Below are 20,632 nucleotides of genomic sequence, written 5' to 3' on the forward strand. Positions count from 1 at the left end.
AGTGTTATGGTTTGGGCTTTTGGAGGGAGGGTTGGTTTACTTTGGGGTTTTAGAGGGAGGTGGTGTTTTTTGTTTTTTTGGGGAAGTGGTGGGGCACTTCACCTGACCCACCAGTTTCAAAGGGTATCAGCCGCATACATTGTAATTGCATACATTCCTATAGTTACTTTATAATGGTTATAAGGTTGTCAATCACATGTATTAAAATAAAAAAAAATCAAATATGAATTTCAATTCAAGTTTACATCCAGAATGGAAGAATGGTCTATTTACGAAGCGGAACCACATACAGTTTTAGACGGTCGCTCTCATTTTTGCATTTGTACCTTTAATGACACGCTGTGTTAACACACCCCGTACTCGACAATGAAGTGGATTGTCACACTGGTAACGTCTATATTCTCAATCAAAGCTGGGTGTCACAATGACCTCAGTGGAAAATATATGGGACAGGAAAAAACAAAAGTAAGATAGACCTAGTAACAGCTGTTTTGGGGGCTTATTAGCGTATGAACGTGCTAAAGAACCAACTGCAGTGAATTCCTCTCAGGCACAGGACACAATAGCCCATTCACTGCAGAATTACAATGGGGGCCCACGTTTCCTTTGGAAGGTTGCTCTCCTTGCAATTAGGAAAGTTTTGTTTCTCCTTATTATTCTTTTCTTTTTTTCTTGGTTGGCCTCCTGGGGGAGCCATTTTCTCTCTTGGTTCGACTCGAAGCTGTTCTTGTTTTTTTTTCTTCCGCATTTCAAATTAACTTGCTGTGCTCTATGAAATTTCCTGTACTGGCGATTGTGCAACTCGCCCTTTCTAGCTTGGCAGCGTTTGTAGGCTTATGAAGCAAACACGAAGGACATGAAAACAGTGTCCTCTTGTCACAGCGCGCGCGACGATGGCTTCTGACGGGGGACCCTGCCTCTTCCCCGCCAGGACTGGGAGTAGCTACCTGGCCATCCTCCTGCTTCTGGCATCTTACCAAGGTAAGCAGTTCCCGCCCCTGCACAGATAGAAGGGCAAATAAAAGGCTGTAATTCTGATGGTGTGTATGGCATAAAGGGATATCTACATGTGCGAGTATGTTTGTAATTCTCCACTACTGTGCTACTGTGACGTGTACCGTTTGTATTATTTACATAGTGCTTATTTTAAAAGAGTTCAATTTCCTAAGCGTAACAATTTTGACAGCTAATGGAAGTAGGAAATTCGGTCTCTGATCAGATAATTGTGGTGACTGGTGAACCAAGGGCCTTATCATAACGCCTCTGCGCACAGACGAGCGCCCGTATTTTTGTGCCAGACGTCTCTAAAGTTCAAGTACATAACTCGTAATATCTCAAAACTAATGCATGAACTTTATATTGAACAAGTCGCAATCTCTGTTCACTGTTTCTCTGTTGTTCTATTTAAAGTAATGAACGTCATTTAGGGGTCGCCAGGGTTGCAGATGCGAAACCCCTCACCTCCCACCCTCCCCCGTTTGCGACCCTTGGCACTGCCTTGGCAACCCCTGGCCTCAAAGGGGGCAAATTCAGTGTCAGGAACACAAAGGCAGCTCGTCCTTCTGGACGTCGGTTGGACCTCCACTCCCTCTGTTTCCTGACAATTTTTATTATACTAACAGTGAATAATAACATATTATTCCTTATTTATGTAGTAATAATAATAATAGAGTACACCTAGCTGGAATATGCCCTTTCATGGCAGCTGAGGCAAGTAAAAATGCTTTTAAATGCATGCTATCTATGTGCGTGCTTGCGGGTGAGAGTGTGTTTATGCGCGAGAGAGAGTATGTAAGTGTGAATTATTGTGTATGTGTGTATGAGTGAATGTGGAGGTTAAAGGTCATGTGATGTCACCACTGGCATTTTGGTGAATTGGCTTCCATTTTTAAAGTTCATGCATTAACTAGGAAAACATGCGAATTATATGTTTCAACTTAGAGACCTCACACCCAAAAAAGATAAGAGGCTTTCGGCTCTCCGCAGAGCTCTCATGATAAGTCTCCTCAGACTACAAGTTACATATGTTAGCTGCACTGCTACACGTAAGCCTCCCCGCCCCTAACTTTAGATGCATCATGGGAGGCTAATCTTGAGGAAACCCAGCAACACATCAGATGAGGTGAGAACCATCAAGGATCATTTGTGTACGACATCCTTTGTAGCACTTTCACGTATTTTTTTCTTTTACTCGGAATGTAGAGGGATATGAGCATGGCAAATAGTTTAGCGAGTGGTTGTAAAACGTTTTCTTCTGGACGAGGGTGAGGCTTCGGTAAAAGTGAGGGTAATGTTTTTAATTTCTCTCCCACTTAAAAAAAAATGTCTGCTACCACTGCATGTAGTGGCTTAACCTATGCGGAAATCGATCAGTCATGGTGGTTTACTTCCTCTTTCCCATGAGTTGAGTTTTGAAGTGTCTGAACGTGCACGCATGCATACACAGAAAAGGACAGAAGAAAGATGGCCCCTGCTTCTTGTAGCATCTTGGGCATGGATATTATCTTAGCATGCCCCTAACTCCCACACTATGACGTATGTGCGAGGTGTGTTCGATTTCTGTTGATTTGCTGCTCACCTACCCACAGCAAGGTATTTTTGTGGGCCCCTCGTAGCTTCTTACCTGCCCTGCCACTGCAGGATAAAGTCCACTTCCTGTGATGCACTCATCACCTTGCAAGTCCAACCTATCATATCAGAGCCATTCTTTTTCTTTGTAACTCCCCATGAGGCTATGGTTGATGGCACAGGCCGGACCGCCTTTAGGACAGCAATCGGTGAGTGCAGCCTAACATGGCCCTACTGAACTCGGGGGCGCTGTTTTTGGGGAAAATGTATGGGCTTAAAGACACCTGCTGCAGTGTTTTGTGTGTGTCCGGCAGTTTTGAGGCAACTGTAAATGTTAGGATAACTCTAGCGATTAATGTTTCTGCTTGAGAGACATTAAGTTTTTTCTAGTGGTAATTTTGGCCCCTCATGACGTAACACAGAGAGTTAATATGCCTGCTGCAAAGAACATGTGCCATGCACATCGCTGAACTGTATTTTATATGGCTTTCTGAGTGGGTTACTGCTTTTGTCACAGAGATCCTTGTGTAACTTTCAGTTCATAAATAACAATTCTGATAGAGCACAGTGGCCTATGAGCTGCCATCAAAGAGTTTTATGCAAACAGCATGGTATAGATTAGAACGTTGTTTTTTCCCTAGTCTTTTATTGTTCTAATTTTGCTAAAAGCATTTGGTTTGGGTAGAAAAATATTCTTCTCAGTAAAGTCAACCCCAACCACTGTGCTATGTTTTAAATCCTGAGTTTGTGCTTCTCCAGAAACAAAGACGCATAAAGTATATTGCCTACTAGTATGGATGACACGTGATTGCTATACCTTGTAATTCTCATTTGACCGCCAATTGATTAGTCCCTTTAACCAAGTGGTTCATCCTTTCCACAGGGCTATGGGCCTGTGGGTTATAAAGAGCCACAGGCCAATGGTGGTATTTAGTCCCATGCAATGTCAAAATTTCCCTAATTTCAACAGAAGTCAATTGTGTGCCATTGTCTGTAATTATTGTATGAGGAAAACCTTCCCTTCTAAAAAGTCTGCTCAAATTAGTTATGGTGCTCCTTGTGGACACCTCTTTCATAAGCATGACTTACATCCATTTTGAATGCACATTGACCAACACCATCGCTAACCTACAATCCAAACGCATGACTGGAAAAGGCCCAAAAAAGTTCGCACAAAGAGTATGCCACACCTCCTCTGGGTCTTGAATGCCTCCCATCTCAGACTTCATTCCTGCTTTCAACCTTTTCTCACTCGCCTTACATTCTGTACACTTCTGCCCCATTAAGCAGTTTGTGTGTCAACACCAGGCCACCAAAAGTTCTCTTTCACTCTCCTTTGAGTTAGTGTTTGGCCCAAGTGTCCTTCATGCGCCAATTGCATAATCTTTCTTCTTAAATTCTAAGTCGGTACAAATCTGTCCCCTCTCTTCATTACACACCCATCACTGATTGAAAACTCCTATAATATTTTTATGTATGGCCTCACAGATAAGGCAACTGCACGTTCTCTCCTTCCATCTTCAGCAATCATTTTACTCACACTCTGCAAAACTTTATCTTCAGGCATCTCTTGTACCCACCCTTTTTTTGTAAAAACACCCAGACCGTGGTGCACCTTTTCTTGGTTTATGACTGCCTCTCTGTCTCCCACTTTCCAATCCACAGACAGACGTGAAGGGGCATCTGCTTGGGTATTCTGCGACCTAGGTATGTGTTCTACGTGGCACAAGAAATCTTGCAAACAAGCCACTAATCTTGCAGATCCCTTGCCAGCTCCTCCTGAAGATAAAACTTTGATCAATGATTTGTGATCTGTCCTTAATTTAAATTTTATACCCCACAAGAATGTTCTAAAATACTCTGAGGATCAAGCAGCTGCCAATGCCTCATGCTCAATAACTGAGTAATTCCTCTCAGTCTCCGTCAGTGAGCGTGAAGCAAAGGCCATTGTCTTTTCAACACCTTTGTGTATTTGAGATAAGACCGCTCCCACACAGAATGCACAGACATCCACAGTGAGGACAGTAGGAAACTTGGTATTGAAGGTAGTAACATTTCTGCATCACATACTTTTTGTTTTATATTGTCAAAACATGCTTGTCGGTTTTCAGACCATTGAAAAGCACACTCCTTTCCCAACAATCTTTTCAGCTCTTCTGTTTTGGTTGCAAAGTTCTCAACAAATTTCAAATAGTACTCAATAAGTCCAATGAATGATCTTAATTCATCTTTATCTTTTGGAGATGAAGCCAACTTCACAGATTGTAATAGATCTTTCTTTGGTTTCACGCGCTCTTCTGATATTTTGTGGCCCAAGTATTCAATCTCTCTGCTTAAGAACACACATTTTTCTTTATGCAATGTGAGTCCAACATACAATAGTTTCCTCAGCACCTTTCTTAAAATCTGATTATGTGCTTCCACTGTTGGTGCATACACTAAAATGTCATCCTGAAAGAACATCAGGTTGGTAAATCTTCAAAAAGCTGCAAAATCATGCGAGGAAAAACACTGGCCGTAGAAAAGAGCCTAAGAGACATACTGATGAAACAAAATGTGCTATCCACGGTGATAAAGGCTGTCAAAACTCTGTTCTCTGATGGAACCAGATCTGATGGTAAGTACTCCTCAAATCCAATTTTGAGAAGTACTTACCACCCGTTAGTAATAGGAGCAGCTGATTGATGTCTGGTAGAAGAAAATTATCTGTTACTATATTCTGATTGACGCTACGCAAGTCCACACAAAACCTAAGTTGGCCACTAGATTTCTTTGTTATTACCCCAGATGATACCCAATTAGAAGCCTCTACTGGTTCAATCACCCCCTCTGTGACCCTGTCCTGCAATATGTGAGTGACCTCTTCTCTTACTATGATAGGAACTTTTCTGACTTTATGTTTAAATGATACTGCGCCTGGTTTCATACAAATCTTGTGTACGTACCCCTTAAGTTCACCCAATTCCTCCCAAAACACTTCCTTAACAACACTGAGAATTTCTGTGACATCACTCTCTTCCACTTTCATGACCTGTTACAAACCCCTTGGATTAACTATAATGGTAAGGTAATATTGGTGCATCCACCCAAGGTTTGGTGGGCCACTGTCAACCACAAAAATCTTACCTTTCATGTCTCTTGTTTAAAACTTTATAGGTGCTGTGAAAAACCCCAAAATATCAATCTCCTCATCTTGATACCCTTCTGGGAAAATGTCCTGTTCCCTCAGCCTACATATGGCCACTTCTCATAGAATATGTCTTTTGGAATTATGGGATATCTTGAACTGGTATCAACCATCAATTCCACATTCATATTCCTAATACTGAATAAAGCTCTTGGCCTGGTCTTTCTTCAATCATTGTCTTTTTTGCCCTCCAGACTAAAAATTCAATCACCACAGGGGTCACCTTCTTCATCAGATGTTACAGCAACCTTGGACTTAGGCAACTTCTTCCTCATGCGCACAAAGTGGCCTTTGCATCCGCACAAACTGCATTCTTTACTTATCGCAAAACACAACTGAGATTCACCACTATGTAAATTGCTACTACATCTGTTGCACTTATTATTAGACTTACTATTATTTTTTTTTTGTTTTTTGGGTATTTTTCCCTATAGCACCTATATTGCTACATACATTTTCAATCCCTCCTACCACTTCAGCCACTTGCTCTTTTTCTGTTATGCCAATACCAGTATGTTTCCCCATTACTCGCATGCAAAACTTGGAGTCTTCTATAATTTTGGCCATGCCAATTGCATCCTCTGAACTGGTATTTTGTTTGCCGCTCACAACCATTCTTGAATCTTTCTGCATTTGCACTGAACTATTGATTGGTCTCTTATTATTTCTTCATACAACCCACTGAAGTGACATTTGACTGACATCTCCCTTAACCTTGTGACAAATTCGTCAATGAATTCACCCACCCATTGGGGTTCATTATAAAACCTATCCCTGGCCATTACCATATTGGTCTCTTTAGCACATCTATTGGGCAACCTCACCCTAGCTTCTCTAGACACATCTCTAATCACTGCTCCATTCTCCATGGCTGGAGAGATGTATTTAATCATTCTCTGAGCCTCTAAAGCTAAACAGTTCAAAATAATTGTTTTTTTCCTTGCAGGGCTGAAGTCTTCGCTGTACAATGCTACCAAATAGTTGTCAAATATATCAATCCAGTCCTCCCACTGGATGATGGCCACAACTTGTTGTGGTAAAAAAAGGTGGTGGTGCTGCAATAGCTGCCTGCTCCGTAGTGTGTGTAAGGTCAGAATTTCCGCATAGATTTTAATTTAAAAATTCCTATGTTGGAGTTGAGCAATGGTAATTAGAAACACACACTATCCCCTTTTTTCCCCCTTGTATTTTTTTTTTAGATTCATGTACTATGTAAGATTGAACAGGTTGGCACGTCACTGTCCTCCAAAGTGAACTAGAAATGTCAATGAATTTAAGACGTCTTCACTGGTGTGCGCGTCACTGCGCTCCAAAGTGACCTCGAAATGTCAATGACACCTTTAAAACTTCTTCACTGGTGTGCGTGTCACTGCGCTCGTCGGGAAAACAACAGTATGGAACACAGAGCTTTTAGGAATTTTGCTGACTTGCTCAATGAAACCCACAGTAAGGAACGCTGTGCCTTTGAGAATCTTGCAGTTTGGATGTGCGCCTCACAGCACTCAGAATGATTGTCAAGTTCCCTGCTGCGTTGAACACCACCTCAGCGCTTAAGGCAGTCGTGCTCTGGATCTTGGCAGGCACACGCATGTAATCTATATGCAGATCAAAGCCTCCCTTGAGCCGTCTGCCTTTTGCATGTTGGATTCTTGTGCTGGGCAGACAAGCGAGGCTCACGTCTTCTTCCCCACACCGGTAACTGAGGCTCATGCACTCGACCCACGCGCCTCCTTCCCAAACAGGTGGGCGGGGCTCGCACAGTCAATTTATGCACAGAATAAAGCCTCCCACTCGTCGGTAAGCACAACCAAGTGAAAAGCACATCAAAGTGCCTGCGCCGCTTCTGTTTGTATTTTGATTTTAAATCCACACCATGTAAATTTTGTAGCAGAAAGGAAAGTTTGCCCCAAAAAAGAAAAGTGCTACAGACAGTACCTTCACAAGGGGTAGAATGCACCCTTGAGCAAACTACAGGAAAACTTGTAGATAGCAAATGTGCTGAGAGACGCTGGGTACGGCTTGGAGGAAATTTACTCTGCAACTCCCTGTCATCTGGCAGGTTGATGGTTCGACTGGCCCCTCTGTCACCAAAAATGTTGTAAATAATGAGACACCTGCTCCAACTGCTGTGCAGATATTCCTTTAATCGACCTGCCAGATGACGACTTTATCCCTTGCCAGTCTAACATCAACTGACAACAGGAATTTGATTACATACAGTCCTCCCTACCTTTGGAACTCACAGCAACATAGAACCTTAGGAAAAAGGTTCTACTTATGACACAGGCTTTTTGCCTCCAAGTTAGAACAATAGGTCTGGCTGAACATCACACTCATGACATGGCCTAGATGTCAGCTAGGTGAAGAAAGGCCAGGCTCTATGCCAAGTGAACAAGTGACACAATCAAAGAGGATAGTGTAAAAGACAGGGCATGGTGGGAGGATTTACACTCAGTGTACTTAGACACACTCATTTTACAAGGTGGTATTGCAGATTCCATCTTCAGCACAACCATGGTCAAATAGACGGCACAGGGATTTCCAGTCATATGAGAGAGATTTTGATCAATTCAGCTACACATGGTTTCACGAAGGACTGAATCTGGGAGAAGGTCAACCTGGCTATGCACTCATTATAATAGAGAACATGCAGATTGAGAATAACATTCAAGCCCCTTTTTAAGAATCTGAATCTCAAGGGCACTCTCTGTGCTGATAGAACATCAGCAATAACTCAACTACTACAACTTCAAAAACATGTTGCATCAGCTAAAGGTGTCTGTGATCAATCTTTGAATATATTCTACATGGGGGTTTTGGCTCTCATTCATGCACTTTGACTATATGATGTCACTTAGGAAAAAGATCTGTTATGAACAGTTCTATGTATGATAATACTGCAGAGAATCCAAAGCATCTTTTTCAAAGTCAACAAAGTTTGTTGTGTTTCCTAAATGGATGGATATCGGCTTGTACTTCATGAAGCCACAATGGCAATGCTGTGGTGTTACAGCAGGCATGGCTACAGGAAAATGAGATGGGCTTCGAGGTTCCATCCATTACCCATGTACCTCTATGGATTGGGTCGCTTGAAGTTCTCTTAGACACCATCAACATCTTTAGTTGTACTCTGCTTCCTTGTCAGTCATTCGTCTTTCTCTGCACTGGCCACCTGGGAACTGGTCCTTTTATCCATGCTTTACATGCCAAATGCTAGGTACAACAACCTAATACAAATTGATCATATTAGCTGGCACACAGCAAGTGACCAAGATAGCTCTCAATGACCATCCACAGCCATGGCCACTTAAACCAAAGCTGTCAGTGGGTATATTTTACACCCTTAACCGATATCTATGAATTTACGTGGTGAAACCAAATGCTTGGCACATGCAAGGTGACTACATTTCTGGTCTTCTGATATAGAACGCCCATCTCTAATAATACTCTCTTGGAAGTTTCTAACTAATTTGTTTGCTTTGATTTAAAAAACAAACAAACGAGCAATTAAAACATGAAATGTCAACCAGCCTTTGTCTGATATTACCCTATTGTAACAGAGACCCATCACAAAGTTGATGTGTGCAGTACCTGCCCTGTTATATAGGTGACAGAGATTTTCTTTACAGCACAAACATTTATGTCTGCAGACAGAAGCAATAGAATTATGTGGCAATGGAGGAGCAAATAATATAGCAGTGTTGACTAAATAATGCAACATATGCTGTGGCAGCATTATTTCACACTTTCCTAATTGTAATCCATATTAATACTATGTGGGCAAATTTTCCCATCATTAATATTAGTATTCTGCGAGATCTGGAAGCTTCTTTACATTGTACTTAGGAGGTGATAACTTACCTGCCAATCTCAATACCCCTTGTGGAAAATCTCTCCCAGACTTCTCAAGAAGAGGTGTCTCTGTTACTCACCTCCTTGAACTCAGGTTCCCTAAATGACAGTTGCCAAGTTACGGTTTTACAATCAATAGACTCTTCTGTTACTTCCCCATTTATGGCCATCTTCAATTCCTCCGTCACAAATGTCTTAGGTATCCAGTGGCTGGAAGGTGGTTGTTGCCTAGTCTTTGCTCAAACACTCAATCTAGAGCCACAACTACATACCAATTTCTATTCTCCTTGTGGTAACAAAAATTGGTAAAAAGTTCCTTGCTACTAGGTGGCCAGGTAGGTGGGACATCATCAGTTATTAAACATACACCACATGGGTTTCAGACCTGGACTCAGTACTAACTCTGCTTTGGTCCTGGTGCTGAATGACCTGAGATTGAGTCTCGATGCGGGTGCACCTTCCTTCCTCATTTTGCTTGACCTATGCGCTGTGTTTGTTACAGTGAACCATCTTGATCAAGCTTATTAACGAAATTGGTTTACTCGGAAACACAGGACAATGGTTTGCCTCTTTCTTAACACGAAGAACCCAATCCTTAGTGCTTACTTCTTTTCATTCAGAACTCCTCCATATTGAATGTGGTGTTCCTCAGGGTCCTGCACTTTCCCTACCTTGTTCAACATTTCCTACATCCTCTTACCAACATCATCAGGACCTTTGGGTTTAGAATAGTTTCATCTGTATATGATACCAAGTTTATTTAAAGTTTGGATAAAATAGATCCCAAATATAAAACTCTATGAAAGAGTGTCTTTCAGCAGTTTCACCCTGAATGAACAGTAATTTCTTAAACACAAGTCCTTAGAAAACAGAAGTATTACTGTTGGTCAAAATTCCCTCTGGTCCTCTGCTCTTTGGCTGAAAAGTATGAGGCTGTGTCGAGTCTGGTGGAGGAGCTAAAAACCTTAGCATTTGGACCAATTATTTCCAGAATGATCTTTCAGATCAACGTGGTTCTTTCCTTGTGTTACCATCAGGTGTTGATCCTGAAGATTATTTTGCCTTTTATTATTGAACACTTCAGAATCGTGGTGCACAATAGTATGGTCATCCCTAGGATAGATTATGCTAACACTGATATCTCATTCTTCCCATGACCTCCATAAAAAAATGCTACAAAGGGTAACTTGTATTTAACCTCATTAAGTTTATTAGAGCCTCTGAGGTCCATCAGCTTCATTGTTTCCCATCTTGAAGTGAATTCCGTTTAAAACCCTATATTTTTATCAGAAAGCAGTCTATTGGATGCAGAGAGGTCACTCTGGAATTAGCTATGTTCCAGAGCGACCTCTTCCCTCTGAGTGTTTGCTTCTATTTATACAGGGAGTACAGAATTATTAGGCAAATTAGTATTTTGACCACATCATCCTCTTTATGCATGTTGTCTTACTCCAAGCTGTATAGGCTCGAAAGCCTACTACCAATTAAGCATATTAGGTGATGTGCATCTCTGTAATGAGAAGGGGTGTGGTCTAATGACATCACCACCCTATATCAGGTGTGCATAATTATTAGGCAACTTCCTTTCCTTTGGCAAAATGGGTCAAAGAAGGACTTGACAGGCTCAGAAAAGTCAAAAATAGTGAGATATCTTGCAGAGGGTTGCAGCACTCTTAAAATTGCAAAGCTTCTGAAGCGTGATCATCGAACAATCAAGCGTTTCATTCAAAATAGTCAACAGGGTCGCAAGAAGCGTGTGGAAAAACCAAGGCGCAAAATAACTGCCCATGAACTGAGAAAAGTCAAGCGTGCAGCTGCCACAATGCCACTTGCCACCAGTTTGGCCATATTTCAGAGCTGCAACATCACTGGAGTGCCCAAAAGCACAAGGTGTGCAATACTCAGAGACATGGCCAAGGTAAGAAAGGCTGAAAGACGACCACCACTGAACAAGACACACAAGCTGAAACGTCAAGACTGGGCCAAGAAATATCTCAAGACTGATTTTCTAAGGTTTTATGGACTGATGAAATGAGAGTGAGTCTTGATGGGCCAGATGGATGGGCCCGTGGCTGGATTGGTAAAGGGCAGAGAGCTCCAGTCCGACTCAGACGCCAGCAAGGTGGAGGTGGAGTACTGGTTTGGGCTGGTATCATCAAAGATGAGCTTGTGGGGCCTTTTCGGGTTGAGGATGGAGTCAAGCTCAACTCCCAGTCCTACTGCCAGTTCCTGGTAGACACCTTCTTCAAGCAGTGGTACAGGAAGAAGTCTGCATCCTTCAAGAAAAACATGATTTTCATGCAGGACAATGCTCCATCACACGCGTCCAAGTACTCCACAGCGTGGCTGGCAAGAAAGGGTATAAAAGAAGGAAATCTAATGGCATGGCCTCCTTGTTCACCTGATCTGAACCCCATTGAGAACCTGTGGTCCATCATCAAATGTGAGATTTACAAGGAGGGAAAACAGTACACCTCTCTGAACAGTGTCTGGGAGGCTGTGGTTGCTGCTGCACGCAATGTTGATGGTGAACAGATCAAAACACTGACAGAATCCATGGATGGCAGGCTTTTGAGTGTCCTTGCAAAGAAAGGTGGCTATATTGGTCACTGATTTGTTTTTGTTTTGTTTTTGAATGTCAGACATGTATATTTGTGAATGTTGAGATGTTATATTGGTTTCACTGGTAATAATAAATAATTGAAATGGGTATATATTTGTTTTTTGTTAAGTTGCCTAATAATTATGCACAGTAATAGTCACCTGCACACACAGATATCCCCCTAACATAGCTAAAACTAAAAACAAACTAAAAACTACTTCCAAAAATATTCAGCTTTGATATTAATGAGTTTTTTGGGTTCATTGAGAACATGGTTGTTGTTCAATAATAAAATTAATCCTCAAAAATACAACTTGCCTAATAATTCTGCACTCCCTGTGGTTCCTAATTCTGCGAGGTTCAGATCGGGGGATGGAGGTTGTCCTTTTCTGTCATGGGTCCTCCCTCTTCCCCTGCTTAAACTAGAAACCCTTGAAAACATCAGAAGGGCATTGAAAAGACACTCATTCTGCTGATGTGTGATCCACAAGTAGCAATTTCAGTTAAGGTCAGGATGCCTGTGGGTGATAGTATAATCCCTACAGTGCTAAACTGGAAATTTGGAAAATTCATTTATGTCAGTTTGTCAGAATTTAAGGCAAAAATCCTTGTATGCTGCTATACAGATGAGACTAGGCACCTGGAGTGGAAAAGTAGCACAAATTGTACTTCTGAGACACAGAGAAAACTTGAATACTGCATTGTTGTCTAAAGTGCTACAGTACAGTTCTTGAAATGTTTGGGAAGCATAGATACACAAACACGAGGTGACAACAAACGTGATTTCTAATGATGATAGTGATAAGATGATTAGACATTTAAGAGGTCAACAGAGTCACCTTTGTTGCTATGCTTAAAACTGTAAAGCAATATTTTGTTACATCCGCTCAAAATGATGATATCTTTTCGTGGTCAAAACATGCACCCCATCAAGATTTTCATCTTGAATTTAGTCAAGAATTGCAAGATTATAAAATAAGAAGGATGAGCTTCCACTCCATTTCATGTTAATAGGGCCTGGATGCCAACATATAGATAAGAAACTGTACTTTAACAGGAGGACAATAAGCAAAACTTTATACCACCTACTACTGGTTTGCCTTTAATCTTAAATATAGAAGTGAAAGTGCCATATTATTTACATTTTACCAGAATTGTTCAGGTACTTTTACCATAAGTATTGCCTTGTGGCACTCTTGGAGTTCTAGGAACCTTTCCCATATGGTCATGGGGTTTATTTTCAGTTGCTGGAATCATGCTGCCAGTCTCCTGCACTTGGTCAATGATGATCGGTCTGTTTAACACTGTAATTGTAATTGTATTTATGAAGCACTTACTACCCCTGGTAAGGCATCAAAGCACTTTTCGGCAAGTAGTATACTACTATGGAAAAAAGGATTAATGGTAGATTAGTATAGTGAAATATGAGTTAATTTGAGTGGTGGACATGCAAGTCTGTTAGTTGAATTGGATAGGATAATGGAGAGAGAGAAGAGGAAACAGTCTAGAAAGTGTTATTTGGGAGAGGAGATCATAGTAGTAAGATGAGGTATGGGATGAGTAAAAAGGGAAATGGAGGAGATAAGTGTCTCTAGAAAGGGATTAGGGAGATCATAGTAGTAAAATGAGGTTTGGGATGAGTCAAAGAGGGACACATGAGGGAAGATTTTAGAAAGGCTTATTTAGGAGATTGTTGTTGTAAAATGAGGACTGGGGCCTTTGAAGGAGGGATAGAGGAGAGAAGAGTCCAGAAACGGTTATTCTTGAGATCATGGTAGTAAAATAAGGTTGGGGATGAGTCAGAGAAAAGAGGTACTGGCTATATTGAGAAAGGTATAAGGTGAGGCAGATTGTGCATTAGAGAGAGGCACATGTTTTTTTCCCTTCTACACTAGGAGTAAACTAACAAATATATAGATACGTAAGTAAAATTAGATGGTGTGCATGTATGAGGAAGATATGTTGAGATCTATAGTTGTATATTATAAACTCAGACTTTCAAGTGTTGCTGTACTTTAAGCACATTTGTTTGTGTATTTGTGTACTGGGTTTTTTACATTTGTTTGTTTTCCTCCATATTTCAATAGTAAAGCACTTGCAGATAAAATAGTTTTGACAATATTTACATATTGTGCTACATAAATTAAGACCCATAAGCATCTAATCAAATATCTTTTATGAAAACTTTAACTATGCAGTTTTCATATATATACAATGGTGGTCATATAGCAGTGCACCTAACTGCTGGTGCAAACAATGGGGATTAACCATAACTCCAACAATGCCACAACAGAAAAATACCGCTGCACTACCATCAGTTGACAATTCTTTTTTTTAGTCTCTGTCTGCATCACATCTTTATCCACAACATGTTTGAACAATATGTCTTTCTCAAGTGGATTTCAAAACGTAGATCAGTCTGTCAGTTGTGCTGTGCTATTTATAGTTTATTAATGAGCACTCTGGGATTTGTAGTACAATCCTGTTCCCCCGATGTACCCTGCTGGGCATAACATCATGCAACTTTTCGTTTAGAAGTACAGCTTTCGTAGTACATGATTTCTAAGATGCTGAGACTCTTTAATCAGCTCAGTGCCTGCAACATCCAAGGTATGTTTTAGTCTGTGCCATTTTCAGCTTACATTTTTCATTCAGGCTTTCAAGCACTCCCAGCCTCTGCTCTCACACAGGCGACTATTCAATATTTTCAAGTTGATATCTTTACTAATTCTTGGGCCCACATCTACTGAACACAGTTCCAGGTGCATGGCTGCATTAGCCTCCAGGAAACTTTAACTAAGAGCCCTCTTATCACTTAAAATTAAAACTGTCTCTTTCTCCTCGATGCTTGTCATAAACCATAAGTAATAAATACATTTGCTGAGCAGACCTAAAGAATATCTATAATTTATAAAGCATGATTATTATACATAGCTGTACAAAGAAGTACACATAACTAGATATATACATATAATCAAACTATAAATGTATATATACACAGCGTTATGCTGTACATTAGTGTTTGAGTAAGGTGGTTATGTAGGAAAGAGCCAACTCTAGAGTAGTCTTCTGAGGATAAGATAGTTATTCATGGCTCTTATCAGGGTTGTGGAATTACCTATAGCCTGACACCCAGGACATACTGTTTATGGTCAAGGACAACATCTTTTCATATTTATCTTATCCTTGGGACAAATAGGCTTTACCCCCTGTAGCACAAACCCTTTGGCTGTCAGTTTACAGGGAAGGAAGATACCTGCAGTTGGGGTAACATCTGTATCCAACAGACAATGGTTCCAGAAAAAAAAAACATGTGTATACACGTTTTAAACATTTAACAATATAAGACTATGTATAATGCTCCCAGAATGCTCTCTGATTAGATACAAATGATTTTAGAAGCTTGTAAGCAAGATTGATGATCCCTTACTTTCAAAATAAAAGGTTCACAAACAAAATGCATGTAGCAAAAATAAATAAAAAGTTTTGCTAAACTACTGTGAAATTTTAGGTAGTATTTCTTTGAGGCATCATTTAGTAAAATCGGTAGATGCATGCTAGTATTTCCCAAAATTTTAAATAATGGAAAATCAGTGTAAGCAGTTTCAACAAGATTATGGTAAACATTAATATAAACAATCACTGGCAAAACATACCGATCCGACATTGGTTGTCAGTCTTTTGGTTTTGTCAATGCATATCCTGTTTTGTCATGGCTCTTGTAAAACGTTATTGTTGTTGAAGTTGCTTGGACTTCACCATTGTAACAAACATTGGCAAAAAGCAAAAACAAATGTTGGTCTCAAAATGCACACATTGCCACAGTAGTTCCTGGCACTGAACAAGACCCCTTTGTGTGCCAACATGCTCCTTGTGGAAGAAAAGAATGCTATCATTCACTGTAAAGCCAGACGACAGATGGATAGAGTGAGAAATAGAATTTTAATAAAAACAAAAGGTTTTGGTTAATGCCAGGCCTAATTAGGGGTCAAATCTCAGAAAGAAAGTCACAAAGGTACACTTATGGTATGTGTCTTTGAATTAGTGCAGAAATATGGCTTTCATGAATTCACAAGACTTTACAAAAGTAGACCAGAAATTCGTACTCCTAGAAAATATTTGTGAATTGTATTTTAGCATGAGTAAATATACATTTGTAGATTTGCTTACGCAAAAATCTATTGAGCGTTTACAAGTTCATTTTCCCTCCAACCACTTTTTTCTCATCCCTGGAAGTACATCCACTTCTGCCCTTGTCAGGAGTAAAATTCCATCCTTTCTCAGTATAGGAAAAGATTAGTGAAGAGCTGGTGAAAATCTTTAAAACATGCAAGTTAGCAGGCGTTCCAACCCTGGAACTATTGCTTACTGCTCACTCCAGCCCCAGTATGTTGATCTGTGTAAAGGTAGCAAAATAAGGAACTTGCTAATATTCAAGCCGTACTATACTTTTAGCCCTGGCATAATCAGAAAAGCAATTAACAGAGCTCTTATAGAATGAGATTGCTGCCATAATTTATCGCTTCACTACATGGTACCAAATGGACAAGTAGATTTTTTACGGGACAAGTAGATTTACAAATCAACCTGTCCTGCGTTCAAGCAGATATTTTAATAAATCACACCCCTGATCTTATGTTTGAGGGTAATGAATATCATAGTTCGGCTGCTTGAACAGAGACAGATGTACCTAAGTTTTGTTTTTTTGTGGTGGGATTTTGATGCGAGCTGCCAATCTGGAGAAGAGGTCCCTTTGTCAAGTATAGTTGGTGATTTTATTCCTGATGAAAAGCAGTCCAGTTCCATGTATTTCTTTGTGGGCAATTCAGAGCATCTAGAAGGTGGATCGTCTGCCAGACGGTAACCAATGTAGGCCCCTAAAGGAAGGGGATATTTGGGCTTGTGGCTTTACAATTAGGAGTAGTCTAGCAGCAGAGTTCTGAATCTGTTGTAGTCTTTTCATAGTTGATAAAGTTGATATGTGGTAGAGGCTGTTGGCGTAATCCAGTTTAGGCTGTACAAGAGAGATAGTAGCCTGGAACTTGTGTGGAAATCCTAGGTGGAGGAAGATGCATCAGAGGGTTTTCATAGTAATGAAGCTCGATCTTGCCAATGTGTCCACTTGGGCATTCATTGAGGCCATGGTATTTTCAAGGTTTCTTATTTCTTTAGATACTTTAGGATGTGGTCCCAGATCGTCAGACCAGGCGCAAAGTGGGTCATAATTTTCCCAAGTGCCACATATGAGTATTTCAGTTTTGGAAGCATTCAATTTAAGATGGCTCCATGTAATCCACTGATCAACGGCTCTGATACAACTGAAGATGTTTAAGTTTCCAGTGTCTTTGGGGCTTTGCAGTTTAAGGAGAATTTGTTTGTCATCTGCATAGTTATAGCATGAATTCATGTAGATGTTGAAAAGTATGGGTAACATGATAGAGCCATGAGGGGCCCCTGCTTTTGTGCAGTACAATTTGGATGAAAAAGGGGGGTGTATATATGACATGTGTTCACGTTTGAAGATAGGATGTGATCCAGTTGAGAGCAGACCCTCTAAGCCGGCTTCGCAGAGTCTTTGTATTGGAGTGCCATGTGTGTCGAAGGCAGCAGAGAGGTCTAAGAAAAGTAGTGCGTTGTCTCCATTCCGGCTTACTTTGTTTTTAAGGTCATCCCAGATGGCGATGAGGGCAGATTCTGTGCCTCTTCCTGGGCTGAATCCTGTTTAGTAGACTGAAGGTATTGTTATCTTCAAAGAATTGTGACATCTAGGCGAATGCTTCTTTTTTATCAGTTTGCCCAGCAAAGGCCCATTTGTAATCGGTCTGTAGTTGTTGGGGTCATATGCGTCCAGGTTTGCTTTCTTAAACAATGGCTGTATATATGCCTTTTTTAGGTTTTCAAAAAGATTCCTGTAGTTAAAGAATTATTGATGATTCTGCCTACTGGTATGACAGCTGAAGTAGTTAAAAGAATGTTTCTGAAGATTTGTGGTGAAGGAAGCTGGCCGTCTTCCTTTGACCAGATCAGGGGTCTCCAACCTTTTGTGTTATAAGAGCTACGTATGTACAGCGAAAATCATTGTGAGCTACTAATGTTATTAGGTATGTATAGAGACTACATCAGCCATATTTACATTAGTGATCGCGATGTGCAAGATTAGTAGCAGTGATCACCTCAGTGCATCAGGCAGGTTTGCCAGCAGTAATGTTAAAAATGTTTTGTCAATGTGGAATGCCTTTTCATGGGTAATACATAAAAGACGCAACTGCAATGCCCCTGCGCGAAAGTAATAATATTAGTAATGTCTCCTCACATGATTTATCGCTGAAACATCAGCTTTAAAGACATTTTGGAAATGTAGTCATATTTCTAAACAACAGCTTACTAGTTCTGAAAATAAAAAATTTTTGTCTTGAAAACAGAGTTTAGGTATACATGCATTAATACAACCAAGTAAATGCTTAAGCTTCTTATTTAATAGGCTGGGCTTCGGACAGCAAAGCTAGTTACAGGTAGTGGGAGAGCTACCAGTAGCTCTGGAGCTACTCACTGGAGAAGCCTGGACCAGATCAATAAATTCACTTTGTGATATTTGTTTGAAGGAATGCAGAGGCTAGGTTAGCTTATTCTTGGAGGGGATTTTTGGAAATGGGTTGGGGGGTGGTGGTTTTCCTTTGTGTTAAATAGAAGTTCAACATGTCTGCTTTGGTTTTGTAATGATTTGCCAGTTTGTCCGTGAATTCTTAAGTAATGGGATGAGTTCCTTCTGTGCATTTTGGTTTACGAAATTCAGTGAGACTCTATTTAATTCTCTGTTTGCTCATTTAGCATTTTGAATCCTTTCTGAAAAGTACCTTTTTTAATTTGTGAAGGCTGGCATTGAGTTAGTGGGGTGGATACATTGTATCTACCCTCACTAGGAATCTTTGTGCTATATATTGAGTATATTAGTGAGAGCTCAAGGACACCCTCTTTATCTCATTTCATGAGCTTGAGAGTATGTGCAAGCTAATAGCCACTGCAACGGACCATGGACTTAAGTACTAAGATACTTTGTTACGTTGTGAACACATTGATGCCCTCGATTTTAAGAAAACAATGACTGACCGTGCAGTAGCCTTTAAACATTTATGCTGTTTATACACTGTATACAACTGAGCTGTTATGAAAGCTTAATTTCATGTGAAATTACACCCACACATAAATAAATGTGGAACATACTCTCAAAAGGTGAAAAGAAACAGTCGCTTATGATTTAGAATACTACACGAAATAACGTTTTGTTTTTTGCCTCAAATATTCTAGCGAAAGTAGCAGTGCAACACACAAACAACCACGCATTTCCCCACTCTGCAGGCCATAACTCCTCTTTATGAGTAACAGCCATTACTTCCAAGTGACTCATAACTTAAACAGTCTTTGGCTTAATCAGGGAATCCACCATTACAGACAGCATAGCGGTCCTTGCATAGTGAGTGTTACAAGAATATAGCCCTCATTTCGACCTCGGTGGTCTTTTTAAAGACCGCCGAGGTACCGCTATGCTGAAGACAGCCAGTGCAGGCGGTTTTCCGCACAGTGTATTATGACTGCTGGCAGCCCTCCATCCATTTTTGGACGGAGAGCCGCCAGCAGCCATACTGGCCGTCGGCGAGGAAGTGGAGGCTGCTCCACCTCCACCACCCCATCATCAGAACACCACCCACCGAATCACGTCCCATGATTCGGTGTGGCGGTGTTCTGGTGACGGGGTGCTGGCGACGAGCAGCCCCCATGGATCCCGTCCCCTCCCGGAGGATCAACGGACAAGGTAAGTTGATCGTCCGTTAGGGGAGGGGGTGTTGTGTGTGTGCATGGGGGTGTGCGTGTCAGTATGTAGAGGAGGTGTGTGAGTGCGTGTATGCATGCGGGGGGTGTTGTGTGTATGGGAAATGTGTGCGGGTTGGTCTGTATGCATGTCTGCATGTGTGCGGGTATGTGTTGTTGTAGTGTATGTGTGCGTGTAGCGGTGTGTGTATGTGCATGTTGGGGGTGGGGGGAGAGGGTGTGTGTATGTGCATGTTGGGGGTGGGGAGGGGGGGTCCTGCCACCTTTAAGGGGTGGCAGGGGGGTGGGGGTGTGGGGGAGGACTCGGGTAGGGGAGGGTGGTGGGGGAGACCCCTATCAGTGCCAGGGAAGGAATTCCCTGGCACTGATAGTGCCTACCGCCATGGATTTTGTGGCGGTTCCAAACCACCCGACATCCATGGCAGTATGCATGGTCCTGATACCGCCGGCGGTCTGGTGACGGCTGCCGGGCTGGAGACCGAAGTCTCCAGCCCAGCGGTCGTCACCACCCTGGCGGTCGGAGTGGAGAAGTGGCGGATGACCATGGCGATAACCGCCATGGTCATAATTCCATTTTTTTTTCCGCCGGCCTGTTC

At 41.3% G+C, this 20,632-nt stretch overlaps 2 protein-coding genes across 2 annotated transcripts in view; one reads left to right on the forward strand and one right to left on the reverse strand.

The window, feature by feature from the left end:
* The window catches only part of LOC138300789 (cadherin-23-like), an 834,147-nt gene that overhangs the window by 504,293 nt on the left and 309,222 nt on the right, over positions 1-20,632 (reverse strand). The window lies entirely within an intron of this gene.
* The window catches only part of VSIR (V-set immunoregulatory receptor), a 146,594-nt gene continuing 126,645 nt past the window's right edge, over positions 684-20,632 (forward strand). The window contains exon 1 of the mRNA XM_069240563.1: positions 684-981. Within this exon, the coding sequence (XP_069096664.1) occupies positions 894-981 (88 nt within the window). The 5' untranslated portion in view covers positions 684-893. The remainder of the gene's footprint in view (positions 982-20,632) is intronic.

This window comes from Pleurodeles waltl, chromosome 6, assembly GCF_031143425.1.
Source record: "Pleurodeles waltl isolate 20211129_DDA chromosome 6, aPleWal1.hap1.20221129, whole genome shotgun sequence".
NCBI lineage: Eukaryota > Metazoa > Chordata > Amphibia > Caudata > Salamandridae > Pleurodeles > Pleurodeles waltl.